The sequence below is a fragment of the Rhinolophus hipposideros genome, assembly GCF_964194185.1.
Source record: "Rhinolophus hipposideros genome assembly, chromosome: 21".
Taxonomy (NCBI): Eukaryota; Metazoa; Chordata; class Mammalia; order Chiroptera; family Rhinolophidae; genus Rhinolophus; species Rhinolophus hipposideros.
The window spans coordinates 49,593,008-49,611,645 of record NC_138067.1 but is presented as its reverse complement, the minus strand read 5'-3'; the positions used below and the strand labels follow the sequence as shown (position 1 = coordinate 49,611,645).

At 41.1% G+C, this 18,638-nt stretch overlaps 1 protein-coding gene across 1 annotated transcript; it reads left to right on the top strand.

Annotated features, from left to right (window-relative positions):
* The first annotated feature begins 383 nt into the window (after positions 1-383).
* LOC308490590 (uncharacterized protein) lies at positions 384-16,894 on the top strand. Its single transcript, XM_081033050.1, has 3 exons — positions 384-649; positions 1,778-1,904; positions 11,696-16,894. The coding sequence occupies exons 1-3, from the start codon at positions 617-619 to the stop codon at positions 14,518-14,520; spliced, it is 2,985 nt and encodes a 994-aa protein (XP_080889176.1). The 5' UTR covers positions 384-616; the 3' UTR covers positions 14,521-16,894.
* Positions 16,895-18,638: the final 1,744 nt, after the last annotated feature.

The window sequence follows — 18,638 nt, the reverse complement described above, 5'->3', positions numbered from 1 at the left end:
CTTATTTTCTGGTTAGGTCTTATTTTCGGGGAAATACGGTAATAGTCTGTTAGAAGCACAGGAAACAACCTGGACTTGCAATTAGCATATGAAGTGAGGGTGGGGGCAGTCTAGTGGGACTGAGCTCTTAACACATCTTTAGGTAGACAGTGTCAGAATTGAGTTTTTGCCAGCAGTTAACAATGAGAAACCCCAGCTGTGGTAGGAGCACCATTTTACAGGATATCTCCTGTGGCAAAAGTTCTGGTTGTTTAGGATGGAGAACTGCCCTCCCTCAGACTCAAGAACTCTGGGAACTACCTTACCCAAAAGACACTGCGCTGAGTTGAGCCAGTGAAAAACCGTGATGAAAATACTTCCATGAGATTTCACCCTGTTGGGGCGGGACTTCCGTTGTCCTCCTCCTGGCGGCCATTCTTGCTGGTGCGGTCTCTTCTGTCTCCGGAGGGCAGGGCCTAGATCCAGGTGCCAGACTGAAAAGGCGTGAAGGAGTCGTGGTCCCCGCCTCACAGGCGCGGGTCAGAGGCTTGGCGACGCCGGCCGGGTGACCCGCGCCAGGTCCTGGACAGGGACCGCTGCGCGTCTCCCGCAGCTTCCGCCCCGCCCACAGAGTCCGATGGCGGCGGCCGCGTTGAGGGGCGGGGCTCAGGTGAGTGCGGGTCCCCCGGGCTCTCACCGCTCTCACCCCACCCGAACTCTAAAGCCTCCGATGCGGGGCGCCTGCTCACGTCCTGCAGCCCAGGCCCCGGTGGATCACATAGGTGGGGGAATACAGGTCATCATGACAGTGCTACGAGTTGGTCAGGAAGAGGATGTTGCCTGATGAGAAGTGATCACGGTTACTGTGAGACAACGTCTTGCAGTGACTAAGGCTTTGATGGGATGAGTTGACATTATGGTTGTGGAGCCAGAGGAATAATCGAGACAAGGTGACATTGAGGCAGGGTTCCTGCTTATGCACTGCTGTGTGGAGTCACCTGAATTTTGTGGTGCGCTTTGGTATGGTCTGCGGAGTTTCCGTCTTGCTGGTTGATAAGGTCTGGGACAGATACGGTCATCGTGAGCCACTGTTCCTGTAATGGATACCATCAGGGCTGGGGTTTTAAGAAGGGTTGAGTGTAGAGAGGAGGGTTGTGGCCACTGACAGGAAGTGCATCACAGAAGTGGAGGTGGGTCACCTGCATCAGCAATTCACATGTGGTTCGGTGTAGCTAATATTGAAGTAAAGATCAGATGTGAAGAGTCCTTCGAAGTAGCATTTGAAGCTTCCCCCTTTTTTTTAAATTAAAGTTTATTGGGGTGACAATTTGTTAGTAAATGAGGCTTTCCCTTAATGCATAGCTGTGGGAATGCAACTGGGACCTGAAGATGTGAGAGAGGTACATTGTACAAAATGATATGCATATTGAGAAGTGTGAGTTGATGGCCTCAGGGCCCTAGTTTTGGGGACTTGGAGGGTGAAGCATAAGCCCACTTTTGGCTGAGTCTAGTTACAATCTACACATTCCAGGGGAGTTAATTGACAGGGTAGATGGGACGCTACAGGCTAGGGCCAAACTTGGATTACATCTCTGTACCGTCCTGCCTGATGTTGCTGAGAGCTGAACGCAGTGAATAAAGGAACCCTGAAGATAGGGTGGGCATCAACGGCACCTAGGTGTGGAATTCCTCTGAAGTGGGGAGCTTTGGAGGATCAATGTGGCAAAGATGTGTGGGGAGATGGACTGTGGGTTCTCAGAAACAGAATGTTCATGGTTTCAACTGTGCCTTATAACAGGACAGAGTGACCTTTGAGGACATTGCTGTGTTCTTCTCCTGGGAGGAATGGAGGCTTCTTGATGAGGCTCAGAGATGCCTGTACCACGATGTGATGCTGGAGAACTTTGCACTTATATCCTCGCTGGGTAAGACTCACAGCCTCCCCGGTGACCTGGTCTAGGCTCTGTCGTGCCTCACCTTCCTTTCCCCGGGGGGGTGCTCTGTCCTCACTTGTGGACTGTGGGCACTGCTTGCTTCCTCAGTTTTCTGGACAGTTGCTGTGTTGATAGGGCTGGTTTGTTTGCACAGCTCTTTTCTCTCCCTGCAGCTCCAATATCTGCTGTACTGATCCCCTTTAGGAAAGGATTCAAGGTCAGTATTTCAGTAAGCTTAATGGATTTCACCAGTAAACTGGGTTAATGGGACAGATCCATATCACTTCTATGTCCCAGGGTTTGATCCCTTCCTTTAGCTGTCATTTCCTCCTGCCTCCTGTGCCAGGAATTGCAGATGTTGTCATAGTCATTACTCATCTAAACCACAGGCTTCTTTTCGACATCGTACCACAGGATTTGCAGTGTTTACACTGCTGTCCTTTTTTCCCTCAGCCTTGTCAAGATATAAAACTGTATATATTAAAGTGTACAATGTGATGATTTGATACACACACACACACACACACACACTCACAGTGAAATAATTGCCACAATGAAGTTAATCATCGTCGCCTCATAAAGTTACCTTATTATTTATTTTTTTACAGTAAGAATGCTTGAGATCTACTCTCAATAAATTTCAAGTAGATGAAATAATTATTAACTATAGTCACCTTGCTCTTTTTTTTTTTTTTAAGATTTTTATTGGGGAAGGGGAACAGGACTTTATTGGGTAACAGTGTTACTTCCAGAACTTTTTTCCAAGTCAAGTTGTTGTCTTTTCAATCTTAGTTGTGGAGGGCGCAGCTCAGCTCCAGGTCCAGTTGCCATTGCTAGTTGCAGGGGACGCAGCCCACCATCCCTTGTGGGAGTTGAACCTTGTGGTTGAGAGGATGCACTCCAACCAACTGAGCCATTCAGGAGCTCAGCAGCAGCGCAGCTCGAGGTGCCGTGTTCAATCTTAGTTGCAGGGGGCACTGCCTACCATCCCTTGCGGGACTCGAGGAATTGAACTGTCAACCTTGTGGTTGAGAGCCTGGGCTCCAACCAACAACTGAGCCATCCGGGAGTGCAGCTCAGCTCAAGGTGCTGTGTTCAAGCTTAGTTGCAGGGGGCGGAGCCTACCATCCCTTGCGGGACTCGAGGAATCGAACTGGCAACCTTGTGGTTGAGAGCCCACTGGCGCAGGTGGGAATCGTACCGGCAGCCTTTGGAGTTAGGAGCATGGAGCTCTAACTGCTTGAGCCACCAGGCCGGCCCGTCACCTTGCTCTTAATTACATCCTCAGAACTTACTCATGTTGTAACTGAACGTTTGTACCTTTTGACCAACATCTCATTTCCCCCCAGATCCTGACATTCTACTCTGTTCCTATGAGTTTGACCTTTATTTCTTTTTTAAAAAATTTACGAAAACATAGCTAACATACTATATTATATTAGTTTCACATGTACATCATAGTTATTCAACATTTATAACATTTATATACCTAAAGAAGTGATCACCATGATAAGTCTAGTCCATCTGACACCTTATAATGTTAGACCTTTTTTTTTTTTTTTTTACATTCCAGCCTCAGTGTATAAGGGTTCCATTCTGTCTATACCTTCACCAACACTTATCTCTGCTTTTTTGATAGTAGCCATCTTATCAGGTGAGAGGTAATACTGTCATTTTAATTTGCATTTTCCTCATGATTAGTGAGGAAGAACATCTTTTTATATCTGTTGGCCATTTTTAGATTTTGATAAAATGTTTATTCAGGTCCTTACCCATTTTTTAATTCGCTTGTTTTTTTGCTATTGAGTTGTATGAGTACCTTATATTTTAGAATATCAATCCTTTATAAGACAGCCTTTACAAATATTTTCTCACTTTTCATTTTATTGATTGCTTCCTTTGCTTTACAGAAGCTTTTTAGTTTGATGTAGCTTGACTTAATTATTTTTGCCTTTGTTGTCTTTGCATTTAGTGTCATATCCAGAAAATCATTGCCAAAACTAATGTCAAGGAGTTTTTTGTCTTTTTTTTTTCCAAGAAGTTTTACATTTTCAAGTGTTACGTTTAAATCTTCAGTGCATTTCAAATTAATTTTCGTGAGTGGTACAAAGTAGGGTCCCAGTTTCTCTTCTTTGCATGTGCATTATCCAGTTTTCTCAACGCCATTTAAGAACAGACTTTCCTTTCCCCGCTGTAAGGTACTGGTACCCTTGTCAAAGACTAGTTGACCACATCTGTGTGGATTTATTTCTGGGCTCTCTATATTCTACCTCATAGGTCTTTGTGTCTGTTTTTATTCCAGTACCATACTGTTTTGATTACTATTGTTTTATAATGTAGTTAAATCATGAAGTGTGATGCCTGTAATTATTGATCATTTTGATCAAAATTGTTTGGCTTTTGGGATCATTTGTGGTTTAAATTTTAATATTCTTTTTCGATTTCTGGTAAAAATGCCATTGAAATTTTGGTAGCAATTGCATTTCTTCCAGTCCAAGCACACAGGGTATCTTTCCATTTATTTGTGTGTTCAGTTTCTTTCATCAGTGTCTTACTGTTTTCAGGGTCCAGATCTTTCACCTTCTTCATTAAATTTATTCCAAGTGTAAATTTATTCCTAGTATAAAAAATATCTTATCATTTCTAATTCTATTATAAATGGGATTGATTTCTTAATTTCTTATTGAGATATTTCATTATTAGTGTATAGATGCAACTGATTTTTTTGTGTTACTTTTGTATTCTGCAAATTTACTGGATTCATTTGTTCATTCTGACAGCTTTTTGGTGTTTTGGGGGTTTTCTTTATGTAAGATCATGTCATCTGCAAACAACTTTACTTCTTTTTCAACTTGCTTACTTTTCATTTCTCTTTCTTCCCTTATTGTTCTGGCTAAGATTTCTAATACTATTTTGAATAGCCATGGTGAGGTTGAGCATCCTTCACTTGTTCCTGATCTTAGAGAAAACGCCTTTACCTTTTCACTGTTGAATACACTGGTAGGTGTGGGCTTACATGCAGCCTTTGTGATAATGAGGTACGTACCTTCTACACCTAGTTTTTTGTTTTTTTATCATGAATGAATTCTGAATTTTGTCAATTGCTTTTCCTGCATCTATTGAGATGATTATATGATTTTTTCTTTATTCTGTTAATATGGTATAGCACATTTATTGATTTGCTTATGATGAACCGTCCTTGAACTCAAGGGATAAATCCACCATGATTCCAGTTTATGATTATTTCCAAGTGCTTTTGAATTTCTTTGCTAGTAATTTGTTGAGGTGGGTTTTTGTTTGTTTTTTAAACATCTATATTCATAAGGGATGTTGGCTGGTAATATTCTTTTCTTGCAGTGCCGTTGTCTCATTTTAGTGTCAGGTTAATGCTGGCCTCCTAAAATGAGTTTGGAAATGTTTTTTCCCTTTTGAATTTTTGGAAGAGTTTAAAAAGAATTAACATTAATCATTCTTAAAATATTATTCAAATTCACCAGTGAATCTATCTGGTCATGGCCTTTTCTTTGTGGGGAGATTTTTTTTCCTTTATTGCTGATTTAATTTCCTTTTTATCGGTCTATTCAAAATTTCTGTTTCTTCATGATTCAGTGTTGGTAGGTTGTATGTTTCTAGCAATTTATCTGTGTCTTCTAGGGAATCTGATTTATGGCCTATAACCATTCATGGTAGTCTTTTGGGTACCTTTGTGTTTCTGTGCTATCAGTTGTAATTTCTCTTCTTTCATTTCTGAATTAATTTATTTGAGTCTTCCCTCTGTTCTGTTAGTTTAGCTAAAGGTTTGTCAATGTTTATATTTTTAAAAAAACAGTTCTTAATATTGTTGATCTTGTTTTTCTAGTTTATTTTTCCTCTGATCTTTGTTTTTTCCTTTTTTCTGCTAACTTTGTTCTTTTTCTAGTTTCTCAAGGTATTTAGGTTATTTGAGAACCCTGTTTTCTTAACACTGGCATGTATAACTCTAAACGTTCCTCTTAGAACTACTTTTGCACATTCCATATATAGTTTTGTTTGTTTAAAAATTTCTTTTATTTTCCTTTTGCTTTTTTCTTTGATTAATTGGTTAGTACTGTATTGTTTAATGTCCACATGTTTGTGAATTTTTCAGTTTTCCTCCTGTTACAGATTACTAGTTTTTTCCATTGTGTTAGGAAAAGGTACTTGATGATTTCAGTCTTCTGAAATTTGTTAAGCCTTGTTTGATGTAACATAGACTGTATCGTACAGAATATTCTATACACACTTGAGAAGACTGTGTACTGTGCTGTAATAGGATGGAATGTTTACATATATATTATACACACACACACACACACACACACACACACAGAGGATGCCAGAAATATGTATACACTTTTTAATAAAGGAAAAAACTGTATTAAAATTGTGATACTCAATATACACCGATGAAGTTGTATATAACAAAAGATGAAGACGTGTATAATAACAAAGATGAAGTCATGTGTATACATTTTTTTGGCACCCCCGGTATATATAGATCTGTTCTAAATGTTACTTGATTCAAGTATATTTTTATTAATTTCTGTCTACCTATTGTTGAAAGGGAGATATTGAAATTCTTTATTAATATTCTGTTACTGTCTTCAGCTATGGTGTTATTTGCTTAATAGTTAATTTAGATGTGTGGTACATATATCCATATAATTGTTATATCTTCTTGATGTTGATATAACATCAAGTTATATCATAATTGTTATATCTTCTCATTATCATTATGTAATGACCTTCTATGTCTCTTATGACAATTGTTGACTTAAAGTCTATTTGTCTGATGTAAATATAGCTACTCCTTCTCTCTGTTGGGATCCCTTTGGGTGGAATATTTTTTTCAATTCCTTCACTTTCAGCCTGTGTGTTCTTAAAGCTGAAGTTACTCTATCGTAGGCAGCATATAGTTGGGTCTTGTTTTATTCCATTCAGCCACTATGTCTTTTAGTTGGAGAATTTTATTAGGACCTACTATTACCATCTTGTTTATTATTGTCTGGCTGTTTTGTAGTTACTTTGTTCCTCTTTTGTTGTCTTTCTTTGTGATTTAATGATTTGGTGGTAGGCTTTTATTCCACTTATGAGCATCATGTACCTAGATGTCTTTATCTCTTGTGTATTTATAGGGTTTTGCTTTGTAGTTACTATGGGTCTTATATAAAATATCTTATGTGAGGCGTGATCAAAAAATATGGTGACTTTAAATTTAAAATATTTATTACAGTAAAAGACATATTGCCATTAATCCTCTTCAAAATGCTCCCCCTTGCTTCGAACACACTTACCCATCATTCTTGCCACTTTCTGAAGCAGTTCTGGAAGTCCTCTTTTGTAAGTGTCTTTAGTTGCAGTGTCATGGCTGCCTTGATGTCCTGAATTGATTCGAAACGTTTGCCTTTCATGGTCATTTTGACTGGGGAATAGCCAGAAGTCGCACTGTGTCAGATCCAGTGAATGAGATGGATGGAGACACGCTGTAATGTTTTTATTTGACAGAAATTGCTATATAACAGAAGCGATGTGTGACATGAAGCATTGTCATGATGGAGGATGACTTACGGCACACTTGAAAATACACTTCTCTCAATTGTAGCTCACAGCCAACTGACTCCACCAAACCAGTTGAAACTTGGCACACATACTGTTAATAAGGTTCAACGTGCCACTTCTTGTTTTGAAGATCCCTGCCTCTCCATTGGATGGCACTCAGCAGCAGTATTCACCGTATTGTTTGATCATAATGGAAAGGCTCCGTGTCATACATCACTTCTGATATGGACGTTTCTGTCATATAAAAACATTACAGTGTGTCCCCATCCTCCTTATTCACTGGATTTGGTACCACTCGACTTCTGGCTCTTCCCTAAAGTCAAAATGACCGTGAAAGGTAAAGATTTTTAATTGATTCAGGATATCAAGGCAGCTACGACAGCACAACTAAAGACATTCACGAAAGAGGACTTCCAGAACTGCTTCAGAAAGTGGCAAGAACAATGGGATAAGTGTGTTTGAAGCAAGGGGGAGTGTTTTGGGAGGGAATTAATGGCAATATGTATTTTACTGTAATAATTTTTTTAATTTAAACTAACTGTATTTTTTTATCACATCTCATAGTTATAACATTCTATTTCAAGCTGGTAAGTTCAAGTGCATATAAAAACTTTACTCTTTTACAGCCCCTCCACACATATTTTATATTTTTGATATCACATTTATATCAAAATATACACGAATATATCAAAATATATACAAAATTTATATTTTGTAACCATTATCAAATTGTTGTGAGTATAGTTATTTTTCATACTCTGTTTTGTCTTTTATATTATTCTCTATTACAGTATTAGAGTATTCTGAATTTGACTCTATACTTAAGTTCACAGTGGTTTATTTTTCATGTTAATAATTAGTATACTTTCATTTCATCTTGAGCAACTTCCTATAACATTTCTTGTAGGGTAGTGCAAATGGCGATGAACTACTTCAGCTTCTGTTTGTCTGGGAAAGTGTCTCTCCTTCATTTTTTTTTCTTCTTAATTTATTTTTTTTAATTAATTAGATTTATTGGGGTGACAATTGTTAGTAAATTTACAATGTCTCTCCTTCATTTTTGACTGACAGCTTTGCTAGTAAAGTAGCTTGGCTTGCAGTTTTTTCCTTTCAGCATTTAGAACATGCCATCCCACTCTGTCCTGGTATGCAATGTTTCAGCAAAGAAAGCCGCTCATACTCTTATGGTGGTTTCCTTGTATGAATGAGATGAGTTTGTTTTGTCTTGCAGGTTTCAAAATTCTTTGTCATTATTTTGAGTTTATTATAATATGTCTTGGTGCAGTCCTCTTTGGATTGAATCTCTGGGGATTTATGAACATCATGTACCTAGATGATCACTTCTCTTCCCAGATTTCGGAAGTTTTTATCCATTATTTATTATTTTAAAAATATTTTTAAATTTTTTATTGGGGAATGTTGGGGAACAGTGTGTTTTTCTAGGACCCATCAGCTCCAAGTCAAGTTGTTGTTTTCAATCTAGTTGTGGAGGGTGCAGCTCACTGGCCCATGTGGGAATTGAACCGGCAACTTTGGTGTTATGCGCGCTGTGCTCTAAACTACTGAGCCAACCAGCTGCCCCATTGTTTCTTTAAATAAGCTTTTTACCCCTTCCTCTCTCTTCTTTTAGGGCTTTCATAATGCAAATATTGTTTTGTTTCATGATAACCCATAATTCATGTAGGCATTCTTCACTCTCTGTAGTTCTTGTATTTTTTTCTCCTGGGTCAAAGACCTACTTTCTCACTCTCAGACTCATTCTTTTGATTGATCAAGTTAACTGTTGATGCTCTCTGTTGCATTTTTTATTTCATTCATTGTATTCTTTAGCACTATAATTTCTGTGTTTTCTTTGATATTTTCTATTTCTCTGCTGAAAAATCTCATTTTGTTTGTATGACTGTTTTTTTGTTTTGTTTTGTAGAATTGTCTGGTTTCTTGTAGCTTTCTGAACTTCCTTTAATCATTTATTTTGAATTCTTTTTCTAACCATTCACAGATCTGCATTTCTTTGGTGTGATTGATAAATTATTGTGTTCCTTTGTGGGCGTTGATATTTCCTTGATTTTTCATTTGTTTTGTTTTGTTTTTTGGTGTAGCCTTGTGTTGACGTCAGTACATTTCATAGAGCAGAATTTATTCCAGACTTTATGGAAAGGTTTTGGTGGGGAAGATCTTCACCTGTGTGTGTGGGTGTGAGTGTGCTAGGTTGGTAGGGTATGGCAATTCTGACTACAAGAAGGCCCAACAGCTTAGTGCCTGCAGCTCTGTCATGTGAGGTCAGTGAAGATTGCAGAAGTCCTCAACAGTTAAGGCTTTGGGTGTCCACACCAGTAGAGGTTGAGGAGAACCTCCTGATTTCTTTCTCCCATGGGAAATGTTTTGGTTGAGCAGTTTCCTCATGGTGCCAGCCCTTGGGCACCTTCATGATGGTGGTAGCATTGGTGTCTGATTTTCAGGTACCTGTGGAACAGGTATGGATCTGGGTTCTAAGGTGTGAATATACACAGAGCAATAGTTCTGGGGTCCCAGATGATGAATAGCCTGCAGTGGCATCGACTTTGCTGTGTGAGAGGTAATCACACTGATCGAAAATGGAACCTGTGACCACTGCACAGGTACACACAGAGACAGTGTCTCGGGTTCAGAGGTGCAGGCTACCCCACAGTGGCCATGGCTTGGCTTTGGTGCCTGAGAAATGGGCACTTGCGTGACAGCCGTGGAGTCAGCTTATGGAAAATGGGCATCCATGGAGCATTTGCAGCTCTGGAGCCTGGGGCATGTGGAGGGTTGAGGGATATGGCTTCCCTGATCCTGGAATGAAGCAATAGCTCCTTCTTTGTTGGGGGCAAGTTGGTGTACTGTTTTCTGGTAGGCTCCTGTGGTGATGGCTATTGGTTAATTTAGTGTGAAAGCATCCAGTGTCCTCTGTGGAGCAGGCAGCTGAGGTCCACACCTGCAGACATTTGGTATCCTCTGCTGTGCAAACTGGGGGTCCACAGCTGTATAAGGGCTGTTGAGGATGTCTGAGTCAAAGGCTTCTGGGGTCCTCTGCAGAGAAGAATGTTGAGGAATGTAATGGCATCTGCCCTTTGGCTGGTGCACATGGTCCCCACCTTTCTTATTTCTTTTTTTCCTCCAGGTGTCTTCACTAAGCTGATGTCCCCAGCAATTCTCTTTGTGTGGTTATTCTCCTTGTTATGCTCCACCATGTTGCTATAGTATCTTAATTGTACTCTTGAGCCTTCTAGGGCCAATTTCATTTGTAGATATTTTTCTTAATTTCTTTTTGTTGTGGTGAGGGCTGGTTTCCTCCACCATCATGCTGACATCACTCATCTAGATATTTTTTCTGGGTTTGTTGTGTGCCATGTTGCTCTGGGACAGTGCTGGCCTTTCACTTTTCTGTTCTTTCCTTGGGACTCGTATCATCCATGTCCCATGTAGTTTCCCAACTAGGACTTACAGGGAAGAGTCCTTTGTGCCTTGTGGGATGGACATGACTCCAGTCATGGCAGAGCGGGTATCGGGGTATGGTCCTTGTGAGTGGTAACTGGAGATTGTGCCATCAAGGCTGTGTTCACATCATTCCAGAACGTGTCCGTTCAACCAGAGTTTTTGTGCCATTGCCAGTAGCCACACCCCATTTCTGCCCTTTCTTTTCCACCGTTAACAGTTTGCTGACTTGTCAGTTCTGTTATTCTTCATTTCTACTGTGGTTTCCAGCCCAGGGATAATCTTTACCTTTCTCGACTCCACATCTCACTCATTTCTTTCAACTCTCTTTCTGTATTGCTCATAAACATTGGCTTTGATATATCCCTAAATTAACTTTGGACAGCAGCTAATTTATTGCAATTGGATTTTAATTGGGCTTGGATGCACACTTTTGCCCAGGCTCATATCTGCAGCAGAAAAGAATATGCAGGAAGCTGTGGGAAGAGGAAATTAGTTGTATGCCCTTCCTCTCTTCCTGTGTCATACCGTGTCCTTGTGTCCTTCCCCTGGTGAGGTCGCTACCATTTTGTGCCCTTAAAGGCCCAGTAACATAATAGTCAGCCAGTCTTTTAACTGAATTCCAATTTTCTTGTTTTGGAAAGCATTTTATACATTCATGCTTGCATGTGACAGATGCACATCTGGTGGGTTTGTCCCCTCTTTATATACTGTAAAGGTGTATTTCACCACCATTTCTTTGTGTGCAGGTTGCTGCTGTGGAGCAGGGGATATGGTGGCACCCACTGAACAAAACGATTGTGTAGAAGTGTCACAGGCCAGGACTCCTGAGGGAGCTCCGACTTCCCAAAAGACGCACCCCTGCAAGATGTGTGGTCCAGTCTTGAGAGACATCTTCCATTTGGCTGAGCAGCAGGGAACACAGCACAGCCAGAAACTGTTGAGGTGTGGGGCATGTGCAAAACGATTTTATTTCAGTGCAAACATGCACCAGCACCAGAAGCAGCACATGGGAGAGACACCCTTCAGGAGCAGTGTGGACAGGTCCTTGATTGTGAAGAGCTGCAGATTCCATGTGTCAGAGAAACCGTGTACTTGCAGGGAGGTTGGGAAGGACTTCCTGATCACCACAGGACACCTCCAACAACAGGCCACTCATACCAGGGAGGAGCCAAACAAAACCACCCAGTGGGAAGCAACTTTACAAAGGAAAAATCATCACACTTCAGGAGAATGTAAGAAAGCCTTTAATGCCCAACACATACTTGTTCAGGACCGGGATGTTCACACTGAAAGACAGCGTTTTGTGTGCCGTGAATGTGGGAAAACTTTTAGGTATAAATCCTCATTTGTTGTTCACCAGAGAGTCCACACTGGAGAAAGTTTTCATATGTGTAGTGAATATGGAAAACGCTTTAAAGGAAATTCAACCCTCAATCAACATCAAAAAATTCAGACTGGAGCAAAGCAGTACAAGTGTGGCAAATGTGGGAAATCCTTAAGTCACAAATCTGTCCTCATTCATCGCCTGGGATGGCACAATGGAAAAAACAGTTACATGTGCAGTGAATGTACTCAATCTTTTAGTCATAGCTCAGTGTTCATTCGACATCAGAGAGCTCAAACTGGAGAAAAACCTTATAAGTGTAGTGACTGTGTGAAATCTTTTACTTCTGTCGCTGCCCTCAGTTATCATCAGAGCTCTCACACAGGAGAGAGGCCTTATGGGTGCAGTGATTGTGGGAAATCTTTTATCTCTAGGTCTGATCTCCGTTATCATCAGAGAGTTCATTCTGGAGAAAGGCCTTATGAGTGTAGTGTATGTGGGAAGTCATTTATCACTCGTACTGCTCTCCGTTATCATCACAGAGTTCACACTGGAGAAAGGCCTTATGAGTGTAGTGAATGTGGGAAGTCCTTTACCCGAAGAAATAATCTCATTATACATCTAGGAGTTCACTCAGGCTACAAGGCTTATGAGTGTGGTGAATGTGGGAAATCTTTTACCTTTAGCTCTAGCCTCCGTTATCATCATAGGGTTCACACAGGAGAAAGGCCTTATGAGTGCAGTGAGTGTGGGAAATCTTTTAACAATAGGTGGACACTTGTTCGACACCAGAGAATTCACACAGGAGAAAAGCCGTATGTGTGCAGTAAGTGTGGCAAATCTTTTGCCTGTAGCTCTACCCTTCAGTATCACGAGCGAGGTCACCTTGGAGAAAGGCCTTATGAGTGCAGTGAATGTGGGAGATCTTTTACCACTAGCTCTGCCCTCCGTTATCATCAGAGTGTTCACACAGGAGAAAGGCCTTATGGGTGTACTGAATGCGGGAAATCTTTTATCGCTAGGTCTGACCTCCAGTATCATCAGAAAACTCATTCTGGAGAAAGGCCTTACGAGTGTAGAGAATGTGGGAAATCCTTTATTCGAAGAAATAACCTCATTTTACACCAGAGAGTTCACACAGGAGAAAGGCCTTACCAGTGTAGTGAATGTGGGAAATCTTTTAACAATAAGTGGACACTCATTCAACATCAGAGAGTTCACACAGGAGAAAAGCCTTATGTGTGCAGTGAATGTGGGAAATCTTTTACTTCTAGCTCCACCCTCTGCTATCATCAGAGAACTCATGCAGGAAAAAGGCCCTATGAGTGCAGTGAATGTGGGAAATCTTTTACATCTAGTTCTACTCTCCATTACCATCAGAGAGTTCACACAGGAGAAAAACCTTATGTGTGCAGTGAGTGTGGGAAATCTTTTACCTTTAGCTCTAGCCTCCGTTATCATCACAGAGTGCACACTGGAGAAAGGCCATATGAGTGCAGTGAGTGTGGAAAATCTTTTAAGGATAGATCACAATTCAATAAACACCGAAGAGGACATACTGGAGAAAGGCCTTATGAGTGCAGTGAATGTGGGAAATCCTTTAGCCACAAATCATCCCTCTCAATACATCAGAGAATTCATAATAGAGAAAGGTCTTATAAGTGTAGTGAATGTGAGAAATCTTTTACCTCTACCTCTGGTCTTGGTTATCATCAGAGACTTCACAGGGGAGAAAGGCCTTATCAGTGCAGTGAATGTGGGAAATCTTTTACTAGTAGCTCGATACTGGTTCGACACCAGAGAGTTCACACCGGAGAAAGGCCTTATGAGTGTAGTGAATGTGGAAAATCATTTGCCAGTAGTGACACTCTCTCTTACCATCAGAGAATTCATACAGGAAAAAAGCCTTATGAATGCAGTCAATGTGGAAAATCTTTTGCCTCTGGTTCCACCCTCCGTTATCATCAGAGAGTTCACACTGGTGAAAGGCCTTATGAGTGCACTGATTGTGGGAAATCTTTTATCTGTAGCTCCAAACTCCGTTATCATCAGAGAGTTCATACTGGTGAAAGGCCTTATGAGTGCAGTGAATGTGGAAAGTCGTTTAGAGATAGTTCCCAATTCAGTCAACACCGGAGAGGTCACACAGGAGAAAGGCCTTATGAGTGCAGTGAATGTGGAAAATTTTTTATGCGAAAATCTACTCTCTGTCAACATCAGAGAATTCACACTAGAGAAAAGCCGTAGGTGTGCAGGGAATACAATTTTCTGTTCCTTGTCACTACTAGAGGAAACTTTGAGGAGCCATCTGTCTGAATTGAATCTCATACATCTGAGTATGCACAGTGGCAAGATTCCCCATACGTGTCATTTATATGGAAAGTTTATGTAAATATGTTGCACTTTCTGATTTGCCCAGGGTTCTTTCCAGGTTTATGTTGCTTCTATAATTTTGTGGCTAAAGCCATTTCACCTTTACTACCTGGCCGGTCCACAGAGTTTGCATCATCCACCACCCTAATGTGCTCAGGGAAGCTGACCTCTGGCCACCCATGTACTGTCACAAACGAGGAGTAACCTGAGCCCTTAGGGGGTCAGGTTTTCCTCCTTGACAACCTTGGACATGGACCTGGGTCATTGTTGGCCTAGAGAATATCATGAGTTCGGCTGGCAGCGTGCAGAGAAATGACTTACCTTTTCCAGGGACGTCTTGGTCTCATGTGATACAAGTGATGAGTTTTTTCAGCTTCTGACTTATGAACTTGAGAAGTGCCTGTTGCACATTGCTTTAGTTTATACAATAATCAAGGCCTTACTATTTAAGTCCTCTTTAATCTTGGGTGTTCTGTTTATTGTATGGGGTGGTTTGTAAACTGTGGGATTCTACAAGTATGAAGAGGTGAACAACTTCCTAGCGGTCTCAGACTTTCTCTGCCTTTGTAAAGCCTGGAAACAACTTGCCAGTTTTGACCAAATTTGCATTGCTGTTCATGATGGCTTAGGCAGGACTAAAGGGCTTTCTGGTCTTCATCTGAGGCCTGGATGTTGTGTGTTTTAGGAGTCTCAGAGATCACCCTGAGGAGAGGGCAGTTATAAGATCCTCAGGTATTTCTGAGTATTGCATGATTTTTCCTTTACTCAAAGCAGATATCACAGGTTATACCAGCATTGTTGAGGGGCTGTCTTCCCCAAGTCTACAGTCATGTTCCCTGATGTCCACAATTCATTGAGCTGGGGGTCACTGGTTGTAAGGCTACTGGGTCCAAAGGAAACCGTACTTGGTACAGAGACACTAGCCTAATAGAGATTGGAGGAGACTGCACCAACTATATGGAACATGCCTGTTCTAAAAGTGCATCCAGAAATGTTTACAGTGACTGCATGATAAGTGTGTACATTAACTCAGGACCTCCAGGCATGTTTATCTTGTGTAGCCGATGTCGTCAGAAAAAAATAAAAATAATTGAAAGGTTTTCTGGATTCCCATAGACTCTCAGTGATGTCTGCCTCAAAATCATTACTGCACAACAGGAAAGAGGAAAAGGGGGATCTGTAGTCTGGGTATGTGGCTCTTTAGACCCAGGCAGCATTTGTGTTTACTCAGGTGAAAATGTTTTCATTACGTGTTTGCTACACTGAGGCAATACTGACCCCCAGCGGGCATGGGGAGAGAGACAAGTCCATATAGGGCTGTCAAACCTATTTTCCAAAAAGATTGGGACATAAAGATTTTTTTATCTTGAGCCGTTTTTTAAAGCTTCGGTAGGTGTAATTTACATGTACTACCTGCACATATTTAAAATGTACAATTTGTTAAGTTTTGACATAAGTGTGAACCTAGGAAACCATCATCGCAGTCCTGATAATGACCATATCTCTACTTGATTGCTAGCTGCTGCCACTGAGATCAGACTGACCTCGCTGGGACAGAAGAGGTTATAGACTGAATACAGAGTTAAGAAAATAGAGTTATTTTCTGAAAAGAGTGGGAGATCTAGATTTTTATTTCAAATAGTTTTTAAAGCTTTAGTAAGGTATAATCACATGCATTAAAACACGTTTAAAGCTTACATTTTGATACATTTTTCCATGTGTAAGAATCTGTGAAACTCATCATAACCATTAGAATGAGCATCTGTCACTCGCATATTTGTCTCCTGTCCTTTTATCTCCAAGCCTTTCCTGGACTTTACAGCAACCATTGATTTACTCTCTTTACAGATTAGTTTGGAGTTTTCTACACTTATGTGATTGAAATTTAAAAAGTGGGGGCAGCAGGATGGTTCAGTTGGTTAGAGTGTGAGCTCTTAACAATAGGATTGCCAGTTTTATTCCTGCATGGGCCAGTGAGCTGCGCCCTCCACAGCTAGATTGAATACGACGAGCTGCTGCTGAGCTTCTGGAGGGGTGTCTGGATGGCTCGGTTAGAGCACGAGCTCTCAAAAACAAGGCTGCCAGTTCAATTACCGCATGGGCACAACTGAGATTGAAAACGGAGACTGGACTTGCAGCTGAGCTGCGCCCTCCACAACTAGATTGAAGGACAGTGACTTGGAACTGATGGGCCCTGGAAAAACACACTGTCCCCCAATATTCCCCAATAAAAAATTTTTTAAATGTTTTTAATGTTTATTCTTTTCCCTCCATTCCCTCATACTGCATAATTGTCCTGAGATTTATCAATGGTGCTTATATGAGTAGTTAATTCTTTTACTGAGTAGTATTTTCTCTCCATTCATCTTTGGACAATCAAGCTATTTTCAGTTTGGAGCTGTTGCAAATAAAGCTGCTGTGAAATTTTTCATTACAATTCTTTATATGGAGAGATGTTTCATTTCTGTTAAAGTGCATTGCCTAAATCACAGGGTAAGTGGGTGTTTAACTTTTAAAAAAACTCATTGAAAATTATTGTTTCCTTTTGCATTTCCACCAGCAGTATATGAGAGTCCTGATTCCTCCACATCCCTGCCAATACTTGATATGGTCATTCTTTAATGTTAACCCTTTTAGTAAATGTATAATGCTATCTCAGTGTGGTTTTAGTTGCATTTCCTCAGGAATTTGATTTTGAGCATTTTCTCATGTCTTTATTTGCCACTTGTATATATTCTGTACAACTTCTGTTATCATTTTCCTATTTTCCTTCATAACTTGTCTATTTCACTTTTTGTTTATGAATAAAACACTGAAACAGTGCCCTCTCCACAGGAACCACAGCATCAACGTAAGGTGTCTTAAAACACTGATATTTGGTCCTCACTTCACAATGTCTGAGTTGATAGGTTTGGATTTGGGGCTGAGAAGTAACATTTCTAGTAAGTCCTTTGGGAGTGCTGATGAACAAGGTCAATGGAAAGATGAAACTGAAAACAAGTTTTCTAGGAAAGGCCAGGCTGCCTCCCTCCAGTTCCAGGCCATCTGCAGACTCAGAGAGAGCAGTAGAGCTAAGATTTCTAGTGGATCTCTTCTGAGTGTCTGCAGTGAACCAAGCAGGCTAAGGGGGCTTGGCAAAAAGGGCTTGAGTCCCAGGACCTCCACTGCCAAGGAGCCCTGTGAGGGCTCCAGGCACTGAAGCAACCTAGCCACCTGTTTCTTTGACTTGGAACTAAAACAAGGAGGTCATTAGTCTGAAGTGGTTCCAATGTCTGCTGCCTACATAAGCAAACTGGGAAACCTACGCTAGGTTAAATTCTTGTAAATGCCTCATTGGTAAGATATTGAACCTAAGAACAACCAATCACAAACAGCCAACTAGGACTTCCCAAATGACGGTGAGCTGTAGCCAATCTAATAATTTCCTTGCGTTGTTTCCCTTTCTGTTCTACAGAAGCCTTTCCCCTAGTTCAGTTTGGTGCTGCCTGACTGGAACTGGTGTTTACTCAAACTCTTCAAAATTTTAATGTACCTCAGCTTATCTTTAAAGAGAAGTACACCTCTCTACACCCCCCACAAAAAAAACCCACAGGGTTCATCCTTGTCAATGGCCTCTCAATAAGGAGGCTGTGGGGACAGAGTCCCAGAGAGCAGTTTTCAGGCTCTCGGCCTCACATGGAAAGGGGCTGGTTCGGTTGGATGGCCATCTTCTGTGGCTTGGGTGGCCATCGGTTGTTACCAGTTAGCCATTAGCCACTAATATAACAGCTGTAGCTATGCTAGGGGCGGTTGGTTGGTTGATTGGCAGAGAAGTGGACAGTGGATAGCAGCTAGCAAGTGGGGTTGTTGGTTGGCAGATAAGCAGATGGTGGATTGCGGATCATGTGGATCCCACTTTGTGTATCTCATCTGGCCGCCAGCGAGACTGGGGTGCAAGAAGACCCCTTGTTGGCATACTGGTGGATGTTTGCTTTTGTGCCTCGACCAGCCAC